At 41.7% G+C, this 15,721-nt stretch overlaps 1 protein-coding gene across 1 annotated transcript; it reads left to right on the forward strand.

Annotated features, from left to right (window-relative positions):
- The first annotated feature begins 936 nt into the window (after positions 1–936).
- Positions 937–15,447, forward strand: rorca (RAR-related orphan receptor C a). Its single transcript, XM_069695009.1, has 10 exons — positions 937–1,333; positions 7,693–7,778; positions 7,922–8,063; positions 8,206–8,646; positions 8,775–8,896; positions 9,510–9,642; positions 10,544–10,651; positions 10,770–10,880; positions 11,740–11,852; positions 11,956–15,447. Exons 1-10 carry the CDS (start codon positions 1,327–1,329, stop codon positions 12,115–12,117), a joined length of 1,425 nt encoding a protein of 474 aa, XP_069551110.1. The 5' UTR covers positions 937–1,326; the 3' UTR covers positions 12,118–15,447.
- The last annotated feature ends 274 nt before the right edge of the window (positions 15,448–15,721 follow it).

Consider the following 15,721-nt stretch of genomic DNA (forward strand, 5'->3'; position numbering starts at 1 on the left):
AGTTACATGATACACTCGTCATCTTGCCCACGCTTGCCAATCAATTATTTTCATCAGCAGTGTTATTAATGGCTTTGTTTTGTGTCTGTTCCAGGGTGTTTCTGCTCTCTTTCCTGTAAACACACCCACTCCAAAAGGAAACAACAACAGGGATAAAGATGTACCACGGTAAACAGTAATAAACAAGATAGATGAACATTAAACATTGTTGTTAATTTAGCTCAATACATTTAGAGATGAATACATTTTATCCCTCTGCTTTAAAACTTCAGTATTCCACAGTTGAGGAAATGTAAAACAAAACACAGCACAACAACCTGTTCTCAAGTAATTCCCCGACCAAGATTAGTGTTTGTTAATCCTGTGAGGTAATCAAGACTTCATGCAATGTAGCATTCAGCTGAACAAGGACATAGTTTCTCTTCTATGAGCCTATATGGCTATTTCATTTGCAAATATAGTACCATGGGAAAATTAGTGATATTATTTCATATAGTAAAGAACCTAATAGCAATGTTGGGGACTGTGCTCCGTTGATTATTATGGATACGGTGTAAGAAAACATGCAAAAACTCAGTGGTATTGCACTTCAACTTTTCTTTTTTTTATATATATATATATAAATCTTTAATTTAATAAGGTAGGCCTATTGCCTATTAAAGGTTTATATGGACACTTATGGGTTGAGATATTTGTCTAAAACGCATCGTAGTTGCTTTAGATGAACAGTAGGGAAGAAATATATTAGCCTTGCCACAAGTTAAAGGAAATAATATGGCAGGAAATATATGTGCACTTGTTATTATAAAATAGTTCCCACGCTGGGTGAGTGTTGGTCTGAACTGACACACTGCCACACTTTCCCACGCACGCGTGAGCCTCCTTAAAGCGCGTGGGGGTTGGCGCGCGCGTACAGCTCACGGGGCACGAGGCGGGCGGACCGCTGGTTGAGGATCATGTGTAGTCCACGCGCTGAAACTAGGTTAGAGCGAGACTCCGAGCAAGACAGAACAGAGAGGAGGAGCCGCTGCGTTATTATTTTATTGGTGTAAATTTTTTTTTAAATCACAACTGCGAGGAGCTGAGAGCAAGTAAAGAACAGTCACACGGCGTTGATTTTTTTTAAATATTTTTTTTAAAAATTTCTTTTTAAGGTCAGCGCGCGTGAAGAAAGGGTTAGAAAATCCATATGAGGATTCGTTGTTGTGACAGTTTTCAGCTGCTCCGTTTTGGAGCGAATAAGTGCGCGTCGCCCTCGGTGTTTCTTGGCTTCATTTCCACCTGGAGTTGTATGACCCGAAGAGTTGGTTAGACTTCACCGTCGCAATGAGAGGTGAGTCTGTGGGAATAATTACATTTGCTCCAATGTGTTTATGACACGTCCGGTCCCTGCGAGTTCAGGTTGCATAATGTGTGCTTTTGGAACAAGTCTGAAGTGCGTCGACTGCAGGCGCGCTGCACTAAAATACCAGATTGCATGAGAAGGGAAATAAAATGACGTTCCTATGTATATTGTGAAATCTAAACATGTCCGCTTAAAGACTTTCAAAAGTGTTTACGCAGTCTTTAAACTAAATATGCGGGGGGGAAAAAAAAAAGAAAAAAAAATTAAGAAATAAACTCTTTTAATTACAGATTTCTATAAGCGTTGGTCCGAGCTCGAGTGTGTTTGGTCTATTTGTGTAAAATGTGTGGGTTTTCTGTAGTTATTTTAGGTTTGCTTGTGTAAAGATGACTGCGTAGCAGCTGGAGTTAGGCTCTTTTATTTTCGCCTGTGAGCGACTCCAGTTATGTAAGAGAGAGAGGGAAGGGAGGTGGTGAGCGGAGTGATTCATGGGGATGTCAAGCCACATGAAAATCTGTTGGCAGGGATTGTTTACGTTGAATAAAGTACTCCGTGTTCGCAGATATTTGCCTTTTTCTTTGTACTGCAGGCAATACTATAAAACTTATATCACTTTTGTGTGACTCAATCATTAGTTTGACACATTTTCTGCTGACAATTTTGAGTAACTATTAAAGGCGACATCTTGTTTTCATGTACCTAAATGCGCTCATGGATTAACTGATTGCGTTTTGCTGTTATATTTAGTTCATCAGAAAGAGTGTTTTTGTTTTTAGAATCAGCAGTATGGCGGCCTGTGTGTGTGTGTGTGTGTGTGTGTGTGTGTGTGTGTGTGTGTGTGTGTGTGTGTGTGTGTGTGTGTGGGGGGGGGGGGTGCAGAGAGAAAGAGAGAGGAGGTGCTCCATTGACCTAGTTCTGTCATTGAGGATTACAGCAAGTGTGTGCGTGTGTGCGCGTGTGTGTGCATGGAGGGGCATAGTTTTGTCGTCATTACTGATGAAGCAATGTTGATCATTTAAATCAGTTGTCAGGGAGATGCTCCTCTTTAACCTAATGTGGACGTGAGGTGAGCTTGAAAAATCATGCTGAGTTTTTACTTATCAAAAAAAAACATTCGTTTAGAATTTGAGTGACAAACATTATATTTACGAAATACAAGCAAATATCTAATGATATACATGTTTTTATTTAGTATTCGTGTTTTATTTCGTAAAATTTGCCAGTATATCTTTATTTATTTTGTGTTATGTCAAACCATCATGCACCGCTGTGACAAGCAGGATATGGGCACAGCAAGCCCACATTTAACCGTGAAGCACAGCAGGGATCAGTTAAGCTCATCTTCCTCTGCCAGCTTAGGTTACTTACATCAACCAGAGTGCATATCACTCCAGTCAAGCACAGCTTGTCAGTCTGATTTTGTAAAATACCACATAATCTACAGTGTCACCCACAAAGAGAGGCATTGTAGAGGTTTAATTTTCCTGAGTGACTTATATATCTAGATAGACAGATTGCAGTTAACAATGCCAGCGTACTTGTTATACCAGGGGTTGTTCTTGTTGCATAAAGAGGTCAGGCAGGTGTGACGCAATGCAATCAAACGCACAAACTTCAATGAAGATGTGATGCCTTTGTGCACTGGTGGTGCACGGTGCTGCAGCCTTACAATAATACTGCACCGGAGCTCAGTTTGCCCAGGATCAAAGGCATGGTAGCAGTGAAAAGGAGAGGTTTCTCTCTGCTTTCCAAGGACACTGCTGTGCTGAGCTCAGCCTCAAAGCCACTATCTGTTTGAGTGTGCAGCCTTGGGGAAGTTCACAGCAAGTTACAGTATGTGTCAAGGTGCCCTTTCTCTCTGACAACTGCATGCTAAGATTCCATTCCCCTTATCTAAAGCGTTAACTCTTCGCACAGCCTGCATGTTAGGTGTGCAGGCAAAAATGTTACCATTATCTATGTATTATGACTGCAGTTCATTCTGCAGCACAGTAATGGACACAATATTTCATTCTTCAACACTTGTTTACGCTCAGCCGTATCCTAACGTGGTGTCATTTTAATTGGCCATATCTGCGCGAAAGTGTGCACAAGGATAGCGACATCGAAACAGGCACGAAGAGATTTGAAATCAAGGTGACCGTGGTCGCTGCGGCTCAGTCCTAAATTTGTTCCTGCGGTTTGGAGCAGCACGCAAAATGACATGCTGTGGAGTGAATTCCTCAGTCTGGTTTTGCTTGTGTTGCAGAGGCCCACTTGGGTTTTGGGCTTGGAGGCGCGCACAGAGCACGGACAAGTGAATGCACTTTATCTTTTCTGATCAATGGTGCGGTATTACAGAGGCGCAGAGTGTGAGGCCTGCTTTCTTGGCAGGAGCAGCACTGCTGTACGTCATGTGAATATTTAGTCTTGAGAACAGTGAGGAAGTAGTATTCCATTATATTGTTCGAATAATAAACCTCATTCATTGGAAATATTTAGTAGAACAGCTTTATATCAACACAATAAATCTACATGTTTGATTATTTTAAAAATATTTTTAAAAAAATTTAAAAAAATTGTAAAAGTCAAATTGCAAAAAGTAAAGAAAAAAAAAAGTAGACTCATCTGTACATAATGTGTGTGCAGACATACTGCGTGTACCGCACATAACGTCTATACCCGGACATTTCAATTATAGTTAAGTTACGCTGGTGCCTGTTTATAGGCATGTTTTGTAATACAGTGTTTCTATTTAGTGTAACTCTACTGATCGATGGCTGAAGTGCAACGCATGGCGGAGGACCCTACGGCGAACCCACCGCACACTGACGCCTCTCTTACTGCATCTGCTGAGTAATCTCCTAAACCTGCAGTGCATTTTTAACCAGTTTGAGGTTAGTGTTAGGCCATATTATACCGTCTGCGTTGTGTAGGTAAGGTCGGCGGGAGAAGAAGAGAGAAAAAGGCAAATCGTCACAGGTGCCCTGCGTTGGAAAGATAAGCGGAAGGCGAGCGGCGGACTCTCTGGGGGAACATGACTGCGTATTTAGTAAAATAACTGACACCTTCTGTTGGTAACCGAACCTCATAGTATGTCGCGCCGTACGCGCCGTTCCTCCCACGCGGGCCCCGGGAGCCCGGTCGAATATAAGTTAATTCCACGGCATGTCAGGTAAATGTAAAGCGCAAAGTAAAAGAAGACCTTGGAATCTGTTTGATGAGCTGGGATGAGAGGACGAAGTCTCCCTAGCTGAGGGTTTATAGTGCTCGATGAAGAAAGTCCTGACCGGCAGAGACTGACACACTGGCTGAAAGACACAGAAAAGACTAAATTACCACTTGTTTGAATTTAATGGTAGTTAGAGTTACCTACTATTTATTGATATTGTTTTCTGCTCTGAGGGTCCAAAGGAGTATGTTTGAGACTATTTTCCCACATTTTATCACAGGAAAACTCTTTAGATATGAAATATATTGAATTACTCTTTTTTCTCATGTGTCTGTTATGGTTTTTGTTTTGTTTCAGTTGTACAGCTACTGTGAGCTTGTTTTCAAATCAGTATTTGCTGAGCTAATAGAATTCAACACGCAGCCAGCTGGGTTTAAACCTTTGCTTTTACATATGCATTTGTGGCATTCAAACAAACAGAGGGGGTGTTTTCTTTGTTTTGTAAGAACATTTAGTCGTGGTACAAAGATTAGTGGACATGCTCTCAATAAATTCGAATGAGAATAAAGGAGCTCTTGTTCAGGCCCATGCTGGGTTGCAACCGATTGCAGCATAGCTAAAATGTAATAGTTGCACAGTGGACCGTTTCTGCTTTACACACCGTTATCTACATTAACCAGTGTGCACTTAAGTGCAATGTTGTGATTTGTGCAGCCTTTGTAGACCAGGACCGGCAGAAGAAGTTATCTCTGCGCAGCCAACTGCACCAGAGTAAAAATAGATTTATGGTCGAGCTGGAACACAGCTGAAATTTCATTCTAATACTTGAAGTGCTGCAACAAGTTAAGAGCTGCTATTAGTCTCCTCCTCCTGCAGCTTACTGTACTACAGGTTTTTGGAAATATTTCCAGATGTTGCACAAGTTGTAAAATCTCCAGCAGGGCAGGTTGCCTATCCCAGTTTCAGTGGGGCATCTTGAATTGCTCTTTAATCCAAAGTAAAATGAGGGCTCCACCCTCCCCTTACTTCAAGACTGAGTTCCACCTTAAAACCTGCAAGAAACCAGATTTGTGTTCCTTGTGAGGCTGCCACCACAAGCACCTCCTTATTTGCTGAATGGGAAACTGTGTCAGTGGAGCAGCAGCTCCTGCTTGTTGGGCTTGACTTGCTGCAGCTCGGCTGACTGGCAGGTGAGGCAGCCAGTCACAGACGGAGCCTCTCCCTCAGAGGCCAATGGGAGCGCCGGGAGGGTGAGGGAGGAGCGTCACGCTGTTGCCACGACAACCACCTTTGAATGAGTGTGTTCATGGAATGCGGCCAGACTGCAGTTATATAACAGGCTGAAGGGCGGGAGGCGGGTGTGTGTGTGTGTGTGTGTGTGTGTGTGTGTGTGTGTGTGTGTGTGTGTGTGTGTGTGTGTGTGTGTGTGTGTGTGTGTGTGTGTGTGTGTGTGTGTGTGTGTGTGTGGGGGGGGCTCTGAAGGGGGAGCAATAAAGGGAGCAAAGGAGAGAGGGATTTTTTTTTTCCATTGCCCTTTATTTATTTATATCCCCGAGTTGCTTTTCATTGGCCAGCACATTCAACCGAACCAAGATACTGGAATATGTCACCTGCGCTGCATAAAAAATAAAAAAAAAAGTCTTTGTAGAATGAAAATGTCAACAAAAAATTTTTTTTTTCTCTCTCCAGACTAGATTTTCAGGTTAATGTCAGTCACTAACTTTGCTGTGTGTCTCTCCCCACGCAGAGTGACTCATGTGATTGGTTGGTTGTGAGTAGTTTATAAAAGCGCCTTTAGAAAACAGCAATTTTCTGAAGCGCTGGGAAGACCTGTTAAAAGCCTTTTCTGTGATTAACTGGTTACCTAATACCCTGTGTGACCCAACAAAGGTGGTTTGGGCATTGTTTGCCCCAGACAAATCAAATCTACACATCTACACAGTAACAGTCAGTTGCAGTTATTTTGTGGGCTACAACAGTAGACTTTGGAGGGTGCCTTTGTTAACCTGCTACCATTTTGTTCATCCTGGAGGAGGAGCGACAGTGCGGAGAGAGAGCTGTGAAACTTTATAACCCCGGGCCCTCAGCTAATGCAATTGACCTGCTATTCTGGGCTTGAGGAGGCCCAGCTACTTAGATAAACAACATAATGAAAAGAACAGGCTGTTCCTGGGTAAGAAGGCTCAGGCTTCCTCAATCAACACAAGGTGTATAAGGTATACACAGTTTCTCTTGTGTTCTGGACACTTCTCTGCTTCCTTGACAAACCTGTACCGCTATTACAAATGGATCTCATTATTAGTGTCGGTTACATTTCAACAACAGTAATGGTCAGATAACGTTTGGCTGTCCGAGTATGAGTTTATTGTAAGAAAGTCCAAGTCGACTTGCATCAACCAGTTTCACCTCCACGGTGACGGTCGGCAGGTTTGAGTTCAGTTTAAAAGTCGTGGCTGTCTGGAGCAAATATTGACTTGTAATAAGCTGCCCACTTCCGATGACATGGTTGAGGTGTTTTACCGGCAATAACTGCAGTCAGCAGGATAAGCCAGAAAAGCAAATGTTTAACGTACCTGTGCTCGTAACTGGCGCTAAAAAAAAACGCTTCTATATCATAATGCTACACTTGTGACATACCTGCCATACTATATATGTTTGTGTTATTGTTTTGTTTCTTGTGGCGTGATCGCTGCAGTGGTTACAAACTTCCATCACGCTGTCATTGTAGGACTGCAGCTAACGGGCATTTATTTTACGGATGCAGTTCTCGAATATTTTCTCAGTTAGTGGATTGTTGTTTTGTCAGCGCAGTCAGAAAATAAAAGGTAAAAGGCTCATCACAGAGCTCAATACGCCGTCTTTAAATGTCTCGTTTGACCGACAGTCCAGAGGTCTTGAAAATATTCAATTATGGAACACAGGAAAAAGCAGTAAATTCTTACACAAAGGAAAAATGCCCGGATTAACTGGCTCATCATGTCACATCAACACCATGTTGCAAAATGAAAGAAATTTGCAGTCTTTTGACTGTCATTATGTAATACAAGTGTATTTAATTATTCATATTCTGGACTCTGTTTTTTTTCATATTTATCCTTTTTGTAATAATCTAAGGATCTTTCTGATAATAACTGATCTTTCGTGATTAGTCTGCGCCCGTTAACCCATATTTTTCTCCATTCTTTTTTGTCTACAGCTCAAATAGAGGTAATTCCCTGTAAAATCTGTGGGGACAAATCATCAGGGATTCACTATGGTGTCATCACCTGTGAAGGCTGCAAGGTGAGCTGTCAGTCGTCTTCATCACGGTGGAAAATGTTTTCCAGTGTGTCGTAATCACCCGATTGATTCTACCGGGTCTAATCAAAGCATTTTGCTTGTGATCGCATCAGGCATATTCACATTGTGTCTGTCTCTGTTTGAAGGGTTTCTTTCGACGTAGCCAGCAGAACAACGCCATGTACTCCTGCTCTAGACAGAGGAACTGCCTAATTGACCGGACCAATCGCAATCGTTGTCAGCACTGCAGGCTGCAGAAGTGTCTCGCTCTGGGCATGAGCCGTGATGGTGAGTTCAGTTACTCGATCTATATTTAATTAACTCAGAGTTTCCACCTCCCGCATTTTGCTCATCACGATGAATAAGTTAGGTAATCCTTGTTTGACTGCGGCCGCACTTCAGGTTTTGTCTTACCCCTTTTCTGTTACAGCCGTCAAGTTCGGTAGAATGTCCAAAAAGCAGCGCGACAGCCTGTACGCAGAGGTGCAGAAACACCAGCAGTCTCAGGAGTGTGCAGCAGTCGGCGCCCGCGACGAGAATAGTGACATGGCCGACCACGGCCGCGCCTACAGGAGAGGCTCCAGCGCCACGCTCAGCGATCTGGACGACATTACCACTTTGCCGGAGGGCCTGCTTTTTGACCTCCCGCTGACCCCAGAGGATGCAGGTGGAGAGTACTGTAACCTGGACATGCTGGGCGGAAGTGCAGGAAGCAGCTCGTCCTCTCAGAGCTCGCCGGAGCAGACCAACTTAGACTTTGTCGACGGCAATCACAGCATCAAGCACGAGTACCAGTTGTTGCACGATTCTGGACTCTTCTCCCACGCTATACTCAACCCGCTACCCGAGGGCTGCTCCCCGCTTGAGATAGGTCAGTAGTAACCTACTCATAACATGCATTGTGACCTTAAATCTACCCTAAACGCATCATGAATCTCACTGCAAACTTCAAAAAAAAAAAAGGAAGAAGAAATAAGATGACTCTTTTTCTCCGTTCAGAGCGTATAACCCAGAGTGTGGTGAAGTCCCATATTGAGACAAGCCAGTACAGCACAGAGGAGCTGAAGAGAATGGCGTGGACCTTATACAACCCAGAGGAGACACGCTCATACCAGACCATGGTAAATGTGACACTCATTGTACGACAAACAGATGACAGTAAACTTAAATAAAGTACACACATTTGAAGAGTGGGGTTGAGAAAGGAAATTGCCCCTGGGTGTTTGATTTAACTGAACTGTATTGTGAAACTGCGCTGTGAAGTGTAAATCTGTGAAACTCATAGCCGTAGCAATCTTTAAACATAAAACTTTAAATGTCACTCGGCTTATCCTACCCTGGTTTTTTATCTTTTACAAGGTTAACAGCAGAAAGTTATCAGTTTTAGACCTTGCACAAAAATCAACAGTAAACTTGTAGAAAACAGTTTACCACAGTTCATTTTTACATTGTCATTCTAAAATCCAAACATTTTTTATCGTATGTTTTCCGACTTGCCTTTCTGTCTCACTAGTCAAAGTCGGAGGCCACATTTTTAAGAGGGATGTATCATATCAAGCGCCCCCCTCCTCCTGTAATTCAGGACAGCTAAGCAGAAATCAGATCCCATTACTAGATGATTCTTGATGTCAAAATAAGCATATAGTCAACAGCGAACAATGACATACAGCTTGTGTGATGTCCTTGGTGTTGCGTCCCTTATTGAGTCTTCCTGTCTGATTCATTCTCTTTCAGTCAGCTGAGGTGATGTGGCAACAATGTGCCATTCACATCACTAACGCAATCCAGTATGTGGTGGAGTTTGCCAAGCACATCTCTGGCTTCATGGACCTCTGTCAGAACGATCAGATTATCCTCCTCAAAGCAGGTCAGTTCTCGGTTCTAAACATTTTGCGCAGCCAATGCTGTTTGTATGTTCACTGCTCTGCAGACGTTGTCTGTGACAGAATTAGCTGCTGTCCCCATGAACACTATACCCCCCCCCACCCCGCCTCAAGTGGCAGCTGACTTCACAGAGTTGCAGCATCACATGCTTTGTAGTGTGACTTCAAAAGGTGCATAGTTGTTCTTGGAAAGAACGGCCGGCTTTGTTTTAGCCGCGCGGCTTCTTCTCCGCCGCTCTCTCTCGTCATCGTGCTGCGAAGCGCCTCGACATATAACGGAGGCCTGCGTGTGAGCTACGTCTCGCAGTGAGGGCATCTCCTGACTTCATTATACTGAGATCAAAGAGAAAACACATTAAGATCGCAGCGTTTATTTCGACTAATTATGTCCTCGCCTTATGAAGCTGAAAGCAACGAGGGCGTGTTCACAAGTCCTTCTCACGCGGCGTTTATTGAGATTAATTTGGTGATTACGTTCGATGTGTGAAATGTTTCCGCACCCATGTACGATCTGTCAAACCTGACTGAAAAAGTGGAACGATTAAAAAACAAAACAAAGAAAAAACAGCTCCTTCTGTTCGAGAACTGTATGAACAGGTGATTCAATGACATCCTGCGTTGTCTACCTTAATTATTTTAATCCCGTCTTTACTGTAGTTAAACGGCTGACTGCTCCCTTGTCATTCATAGTTTTTCCAGGAAATGATGTAAAAATGATGTTGTCATCAAAGAATGTTCTACTTTATATAATCACAGTCGTGGGACATATTTAACTAACACTAGCGTCCAAATTAGTTTTCCGAGATCCTTTGCACAGCGGCAATTTGAATGTGTGTATGCTACCATTACATCTACTAGAACGACTCTTTTTGTGTGTGTCAACAGGCTGCATGGATGTTCTTCTGATCCGTATGTGTCGGGCCTACAACCCCATCAACAACACGTTGCTCTTTGATGGAAAGTTTGCCGCTGCTCAGCTTTTCAAAGCTCTCGGTGAGTCAGCTCATCTCCTTCCTCTCATACAAACTGTTTCATCTTTGTCACAATCATCACCGTCAGTAGTTTCTATTTTAGTAAAACGTTCGTTTTTTCCCCTTCTCCCTCCACCAAGGCTGTGATGACCTCGTGAGCGCGGTGTTCGACTTAGCTAAAAGCCTGAGCCGTGTCCAGATGTCCGAGGAAGAGATGGCTCTCTTTAGTGCAGCTGTGCTGCTCTCACCAGGTGAGATCAAATGCCTCGAAGTCAGTTACCTCCTCACATACTAAACTGGTCAAACTGGTAATTCATACATCCAGTGCATTAAAAGCTCTTTGTGTGGAGACTTTAAAAGTTTACCAGCACTGTTCAATTGTTCAAAAGCTTATTCACAGGTTTCTGTTACTGTTTAAAAAAAACAAAAAAACATATTTGTTTGCACTTAAGAAATAATATAATTGTGATTGAATTGTAATTGAAAATCAAATAAAATGTAGCTTGACCTCCAAGACAAATGGAATTTTAATCAATCCGATTAAAATACATCTTTGCTAATAGCTTCCTTAAGATATAATTAAAAATGACAGTTTTTCGAGTAACCTGTTTTCTTACATTACTAAGAGAGCGAGTTTACCTGTTTTCTTATCAGCTTTAGATTGTGTTATCCAGCCATATATAGAATAGATATGTTTTCAGAGAAGCACAAAAAGCTTCTTCACTTCATAAATCAACTTTTATCAACCATTATTAGGTTATAAAGTTTACCTTTATCCAGATATTCTAAAAACAAACACATTTGTCTGCTGGGTTTCACAAGTTTTAAAGCACTTCAAATGTCCATATTGTCAGTAGAAAACACATCTACATTAGCAGTGTTGTCATGGTCACCGTCTATTTTTACCACTGGCAGGATGTTTATTCACTCCATAATGGGTTAAATCTGAACCATTGGTTTTCTTTGAAGGCAGAAAATCAATTTAAAAAAGTTTGTTTTAGTCAAACAAACCCTAAACATTAGTTAACCGCAAACTTCACCAGATTCTCATTGAAATTGAGAAGATGACGATACTAATGACACAATCATGTCCCCCGCCTTCTCCTTCAGACCGACCCTGGCTGACAGATGTCCAGAGGATCCAGAAGTTGCAGGAAAAGGTTTATGTGGCTCTGCAGCGTTGTCTACAAAAAGAAGGAGCATCAGACGAGAAACTAGCCAAGGTACAGAGCCCTCCCGATATTATATTGTTAATATGAAGTTTATTGGTCTTTCTCTCTCGTTCTAATCTAATTCTCTCTCTCCTTTTCTGAACTTCCTTTCTAGATGGTGTCCAAGCTTCCCATCATGAGGTCCATTTGCAACCTCCACATTGACAAACTGGACTTTTTCCGTTTGGTTCACCCTGAAACGGCATACACCTTTCCTCCTCTGTATAGGGAGGTTTTTGGCAGTGAAATCACCTTCCCAGACTCCACAGAGGGTTAGTGCAGTTTTGCTAAATTGCGTGATTCAAACAGTGACATGGAGGTGTAGGGAGAGGGAGTTTAAACAAAAATGTGGCAACCAGCTGAAGCAAAACCAACCAGCAGCTCAATGACAATCCTGCACGCTACACTTTAGCACACACTCCTCTCACCTCTGAACTCCCAACCCTGTGGAGTAGCATTCACTGCCCTGCAAGCCGGTCCTTTCAACTTAACACTACAGGAACTGCTGCTGGGTAATCAGTGCTTATGACTTCCTTTTTAGGGAGACGATTAAAGAGTAGCCTACATCATTTGTATTCTCAAAAATATTTTTCTATAAGAAGACCTTAAACCGCTTATTAAGTTGAATTCCTTTCTAATATAAATTTGACTTTCATCGTTCTCGCATTTCCTGTAAGCTATTGTTGAATGTACCCCCTCTTCCCTTAGCCCGTCAGCACAGCCCTAGGCTTGATATAGAATGTACATACTTAAAGTCCTCACCCACTTTGTGGAGATTTGCAGTAATGATGCCTGTTTCGGTTGTCTATCTACAGTTAATTGTTTCAATCAGTATTTTCGGTAGCACCCGTATTTTGCAGTTCTGTAACAAATGAACAAACTGTTGAAAGGGACCATGATCAAACTCACAAGCAGACAAGGTTTTTAAACAGTGTGAATCATGGGCAAACATTCAGCATGTCTGTCACCACGCACCTACAAACTCTTGCACACAGAGCACAAAATACAGCACTTAAGCTGAAATTGTCGTTGGTATTTTTACCAGCACACCCTCAGACACTGATGTAAGTGAGCTCTTTATTTGTTTTAATGTAATCAATGACCTCAGTCCTAATACCTTTTCCCTTTGCAAATGCCACTTAGAGAGTGAAAGCGAGAGAATCACAGGTGTTGTGAAAGTATTTTCAGATGTTCCTTTTTATATATAATATATATATATATATATATATATATATATATAACTTCTATATAATAGTGTAAAAAAAAAAGAAGAGCAGTTATGAATTCATACCAAGTGAGGAGGAGGAGGAAGAGGAGGAGGAGGGTAATGTTGTGCTTGTGCTCAGGTCTCGGATAGATACTGCCTGCCCACACTCTGGGGTTCTGGGATTAAAAAAAAAAAATTAAAAAAAGATTGTTGCTGAGATGAAAAAAAAAAGAAAAAGAAAAGAAGAAACTCTGGTTATTAGTAGTCACAAGTCCTTTCTCAATCCAAAATGGATCTCTGGGCACGAGATTTTACGGGTTCACGCTCAAACTGCCATCTGTGAAACCGGTCGGACATGCTAGGTGCACCCTCCTGCCGCAGGTGAGCCGCATGACCGGGTTGCCGGGAGGCCGGCCGCCGCGGGGTCGTGCACTCTCGAGGAGGATCGTGTGCACCTCAGCCACCTCCGCACGAGCGAGGTTTGAGCGACGGCAGCAAGTTCACGAGACTTGTGAATGGAAAAAGGACGTTGAAACGTGACAAGTCAACTCCATCACCGCCTCCACGGTCGGATGAGGGGGCAGGGAATAGAAAGTGGACAGGTGGATGATGGTGGTGTTTAAGCTCCTTAGACATCAGTAATAGGGGATTTACGGTCTGCACCAACTCTCACTGCTTCTGGGTCTGGCGGATTATGCTGCCGAGTGCAACCAAGGTGTTCGGATTGGAGAATTCAATCTTCTATTCCTTTTTCCCCACTTCCTTACTACCTCACCCTCTTTAAACACTACATGGCACAGCGAAGGGTTGACAGAGCCATCAGCTACCCCCCTGAGTTAATATTCCTGGGTTCATGCGAAAGAGCTTTTTTCAAAAAATATAACAGTTGGCGACAAAATTTGAACATCACTGCTTACTACACAAATGTAAAATATAATGCTCAAAGCTGTTAAAACTAGACAGAAGACAACAGCAAAGTAAAATGCTGGATCTGCTTATACTGAAGACGTCCCTCTCTGACTGCTGTTATGTCGTGTCAGAGCAGTTACGTCCAGGAAGGAAGCCCCGCACAGGTTGCACTTGCACACACCTGAGGGTGTGTCCCCGTGAAAACCCTTGTCTTTAAGGTGGAGGGGGGCCATATTTGGATTTCTGTAAAACAAAAGAAAGTATCATTCTACGAGAATCCTAAAGAGGCCATGAGAAGAAAACAGCTGCAATTGGAGAAATCATTGCTGTCGTTCTACCTTAAGCATTTTGAGACAATCACATGACAGATGATGGATGTCTTTCTCTATGTCATATTTAAGCCAGGCTTGCTTTGCACTGCTGGGACAGTGCTGTTTGCCATTCACTATATTATCTCACATAGTATGAAGGGGGTATTACCCTTGTCTTGGTACTTAAGACAGTGGCATTGTGGGATTGTGCAATAAAGTCTTTCCCATTGTTCTCAGTACGTTGGGTCTTCGTTGCCATCTATTACAGTTCATATTTTCACAAACACTCCAGCACAGTTAACCTCGCAGCACAACGATTCATCTTATTTACAAGGTCATTTACCAAATACACAGCCTACTTCTTTGCAGATCAGCTAAAAAGCCAAGATGGCACTTACAGATTGTAACAAAGTGGAATACTTTGTGCGTCCAGCCTGAGAATGTTAGACATGATTCAGTATACTTTGTGACCTAACAGGCTTAAAATCTGTCCACGGGGCAGAATTTATGATCTGAACGTACATTTCCGTTTTGAGTCACTCAGGGAGATAGCTGGGCTCTCTGTCCTACAGTGTCTGCAGTTAGTTTAGCTAGCAAGACACCTTGCACCAATATAGAAGACCTTTAAACCTTGATCACTGTGTACAGTACATGTTCTTGTGAATGTTTGATTACAGAAGTATCAAAGATTTTACCCCGGTCTAATATCATTATTGCAAGACTTTTTTTTTGAGTTTGAGTCATAGAATAAATAGGATATAATAAAATATATATATATATATATATAAAAGATGGATTTTAATCTCTGAATCTTGTGTTGGTTTTGTTGTGATCTTTTGTTTCTTAATTTTTATCCTTTTATGTACTGTTTTTTTTTTTTTTTTTTCATCAGTTTAGTGTCCTTTTTGTCTTGGAGAGATGTAATTCTATTTTTTTTAAAGAGCGTTTTTAAAGATGTCTCCCTAAAAGTTTCTCTTTTGTCATGATCCTTCTGTTTATGATATTTTCATTATATTTTAAAATTATTATTATTAAATCAATATAGATTTTAATATGAAATAATTTATAATATGTCATGGATATAAAGCCCAAGAGGTTTTAACACAGTGAAGTGTTATTGCACAATGGTGATACTATATGTGGATTTAAGAATGTAATAAAAGTCTTTTTACAATTAAAAGGAGAACTTGTGTCTTTACCTTACAGAACCAGAACATAGCGAGTAAAGACTGCTGCTGATTTTTTTATATATATATATATATATATATACTATGTGAAGCATGTATAAAATTGAATTCACCTTTATCGTTATGATAATTTGTTTTGCTGGGAAATGCATTATTTTCTGAACTTTGTCAACTTTTTAGAGATACGTAGTTCTTATAGAACCTAAACGACAGACACATGATAGGCTTATGGAATATGATGTCTCACTGTAGATCTGTAGATTACAC

This window comes from Brachyistius frenatus, unplaced genomic scaffold (genome assembly GCF_029030835.1).
Source record: "Brachyistius frenatus isolate BFR_SWC_R1_liver_20210118 unplaced genomic scaffold, ASM2903083v1 Contig_18, whole genome shotgun sequence".
Lineage (NCBI taxonomy): Eukaryota > Metazoa > Chordata > Actinopteri > Embiotocidae > Brachyistius > Brachyistius frenatus.

Bases quoted from the DNA above. Each gene is read 5' to 3' on its own strand.
- rorca (XM_069695009.1), top strand. The intron at 8,897-9,509 runs GTAAATGTGACA...ATTCTCTTTCAG, and splicing joins CACGCTCATACCAGACCATG to TCAGCTGAGGTGATGTGGCA. The intron at 10,652-10,769 runs GTGAGTCAGCTC...CCCTCCACCAAG, and splicing joins TCAGCTTTTCAAAGCTCTCG to GCTGTGATGACCTCGTGAGC.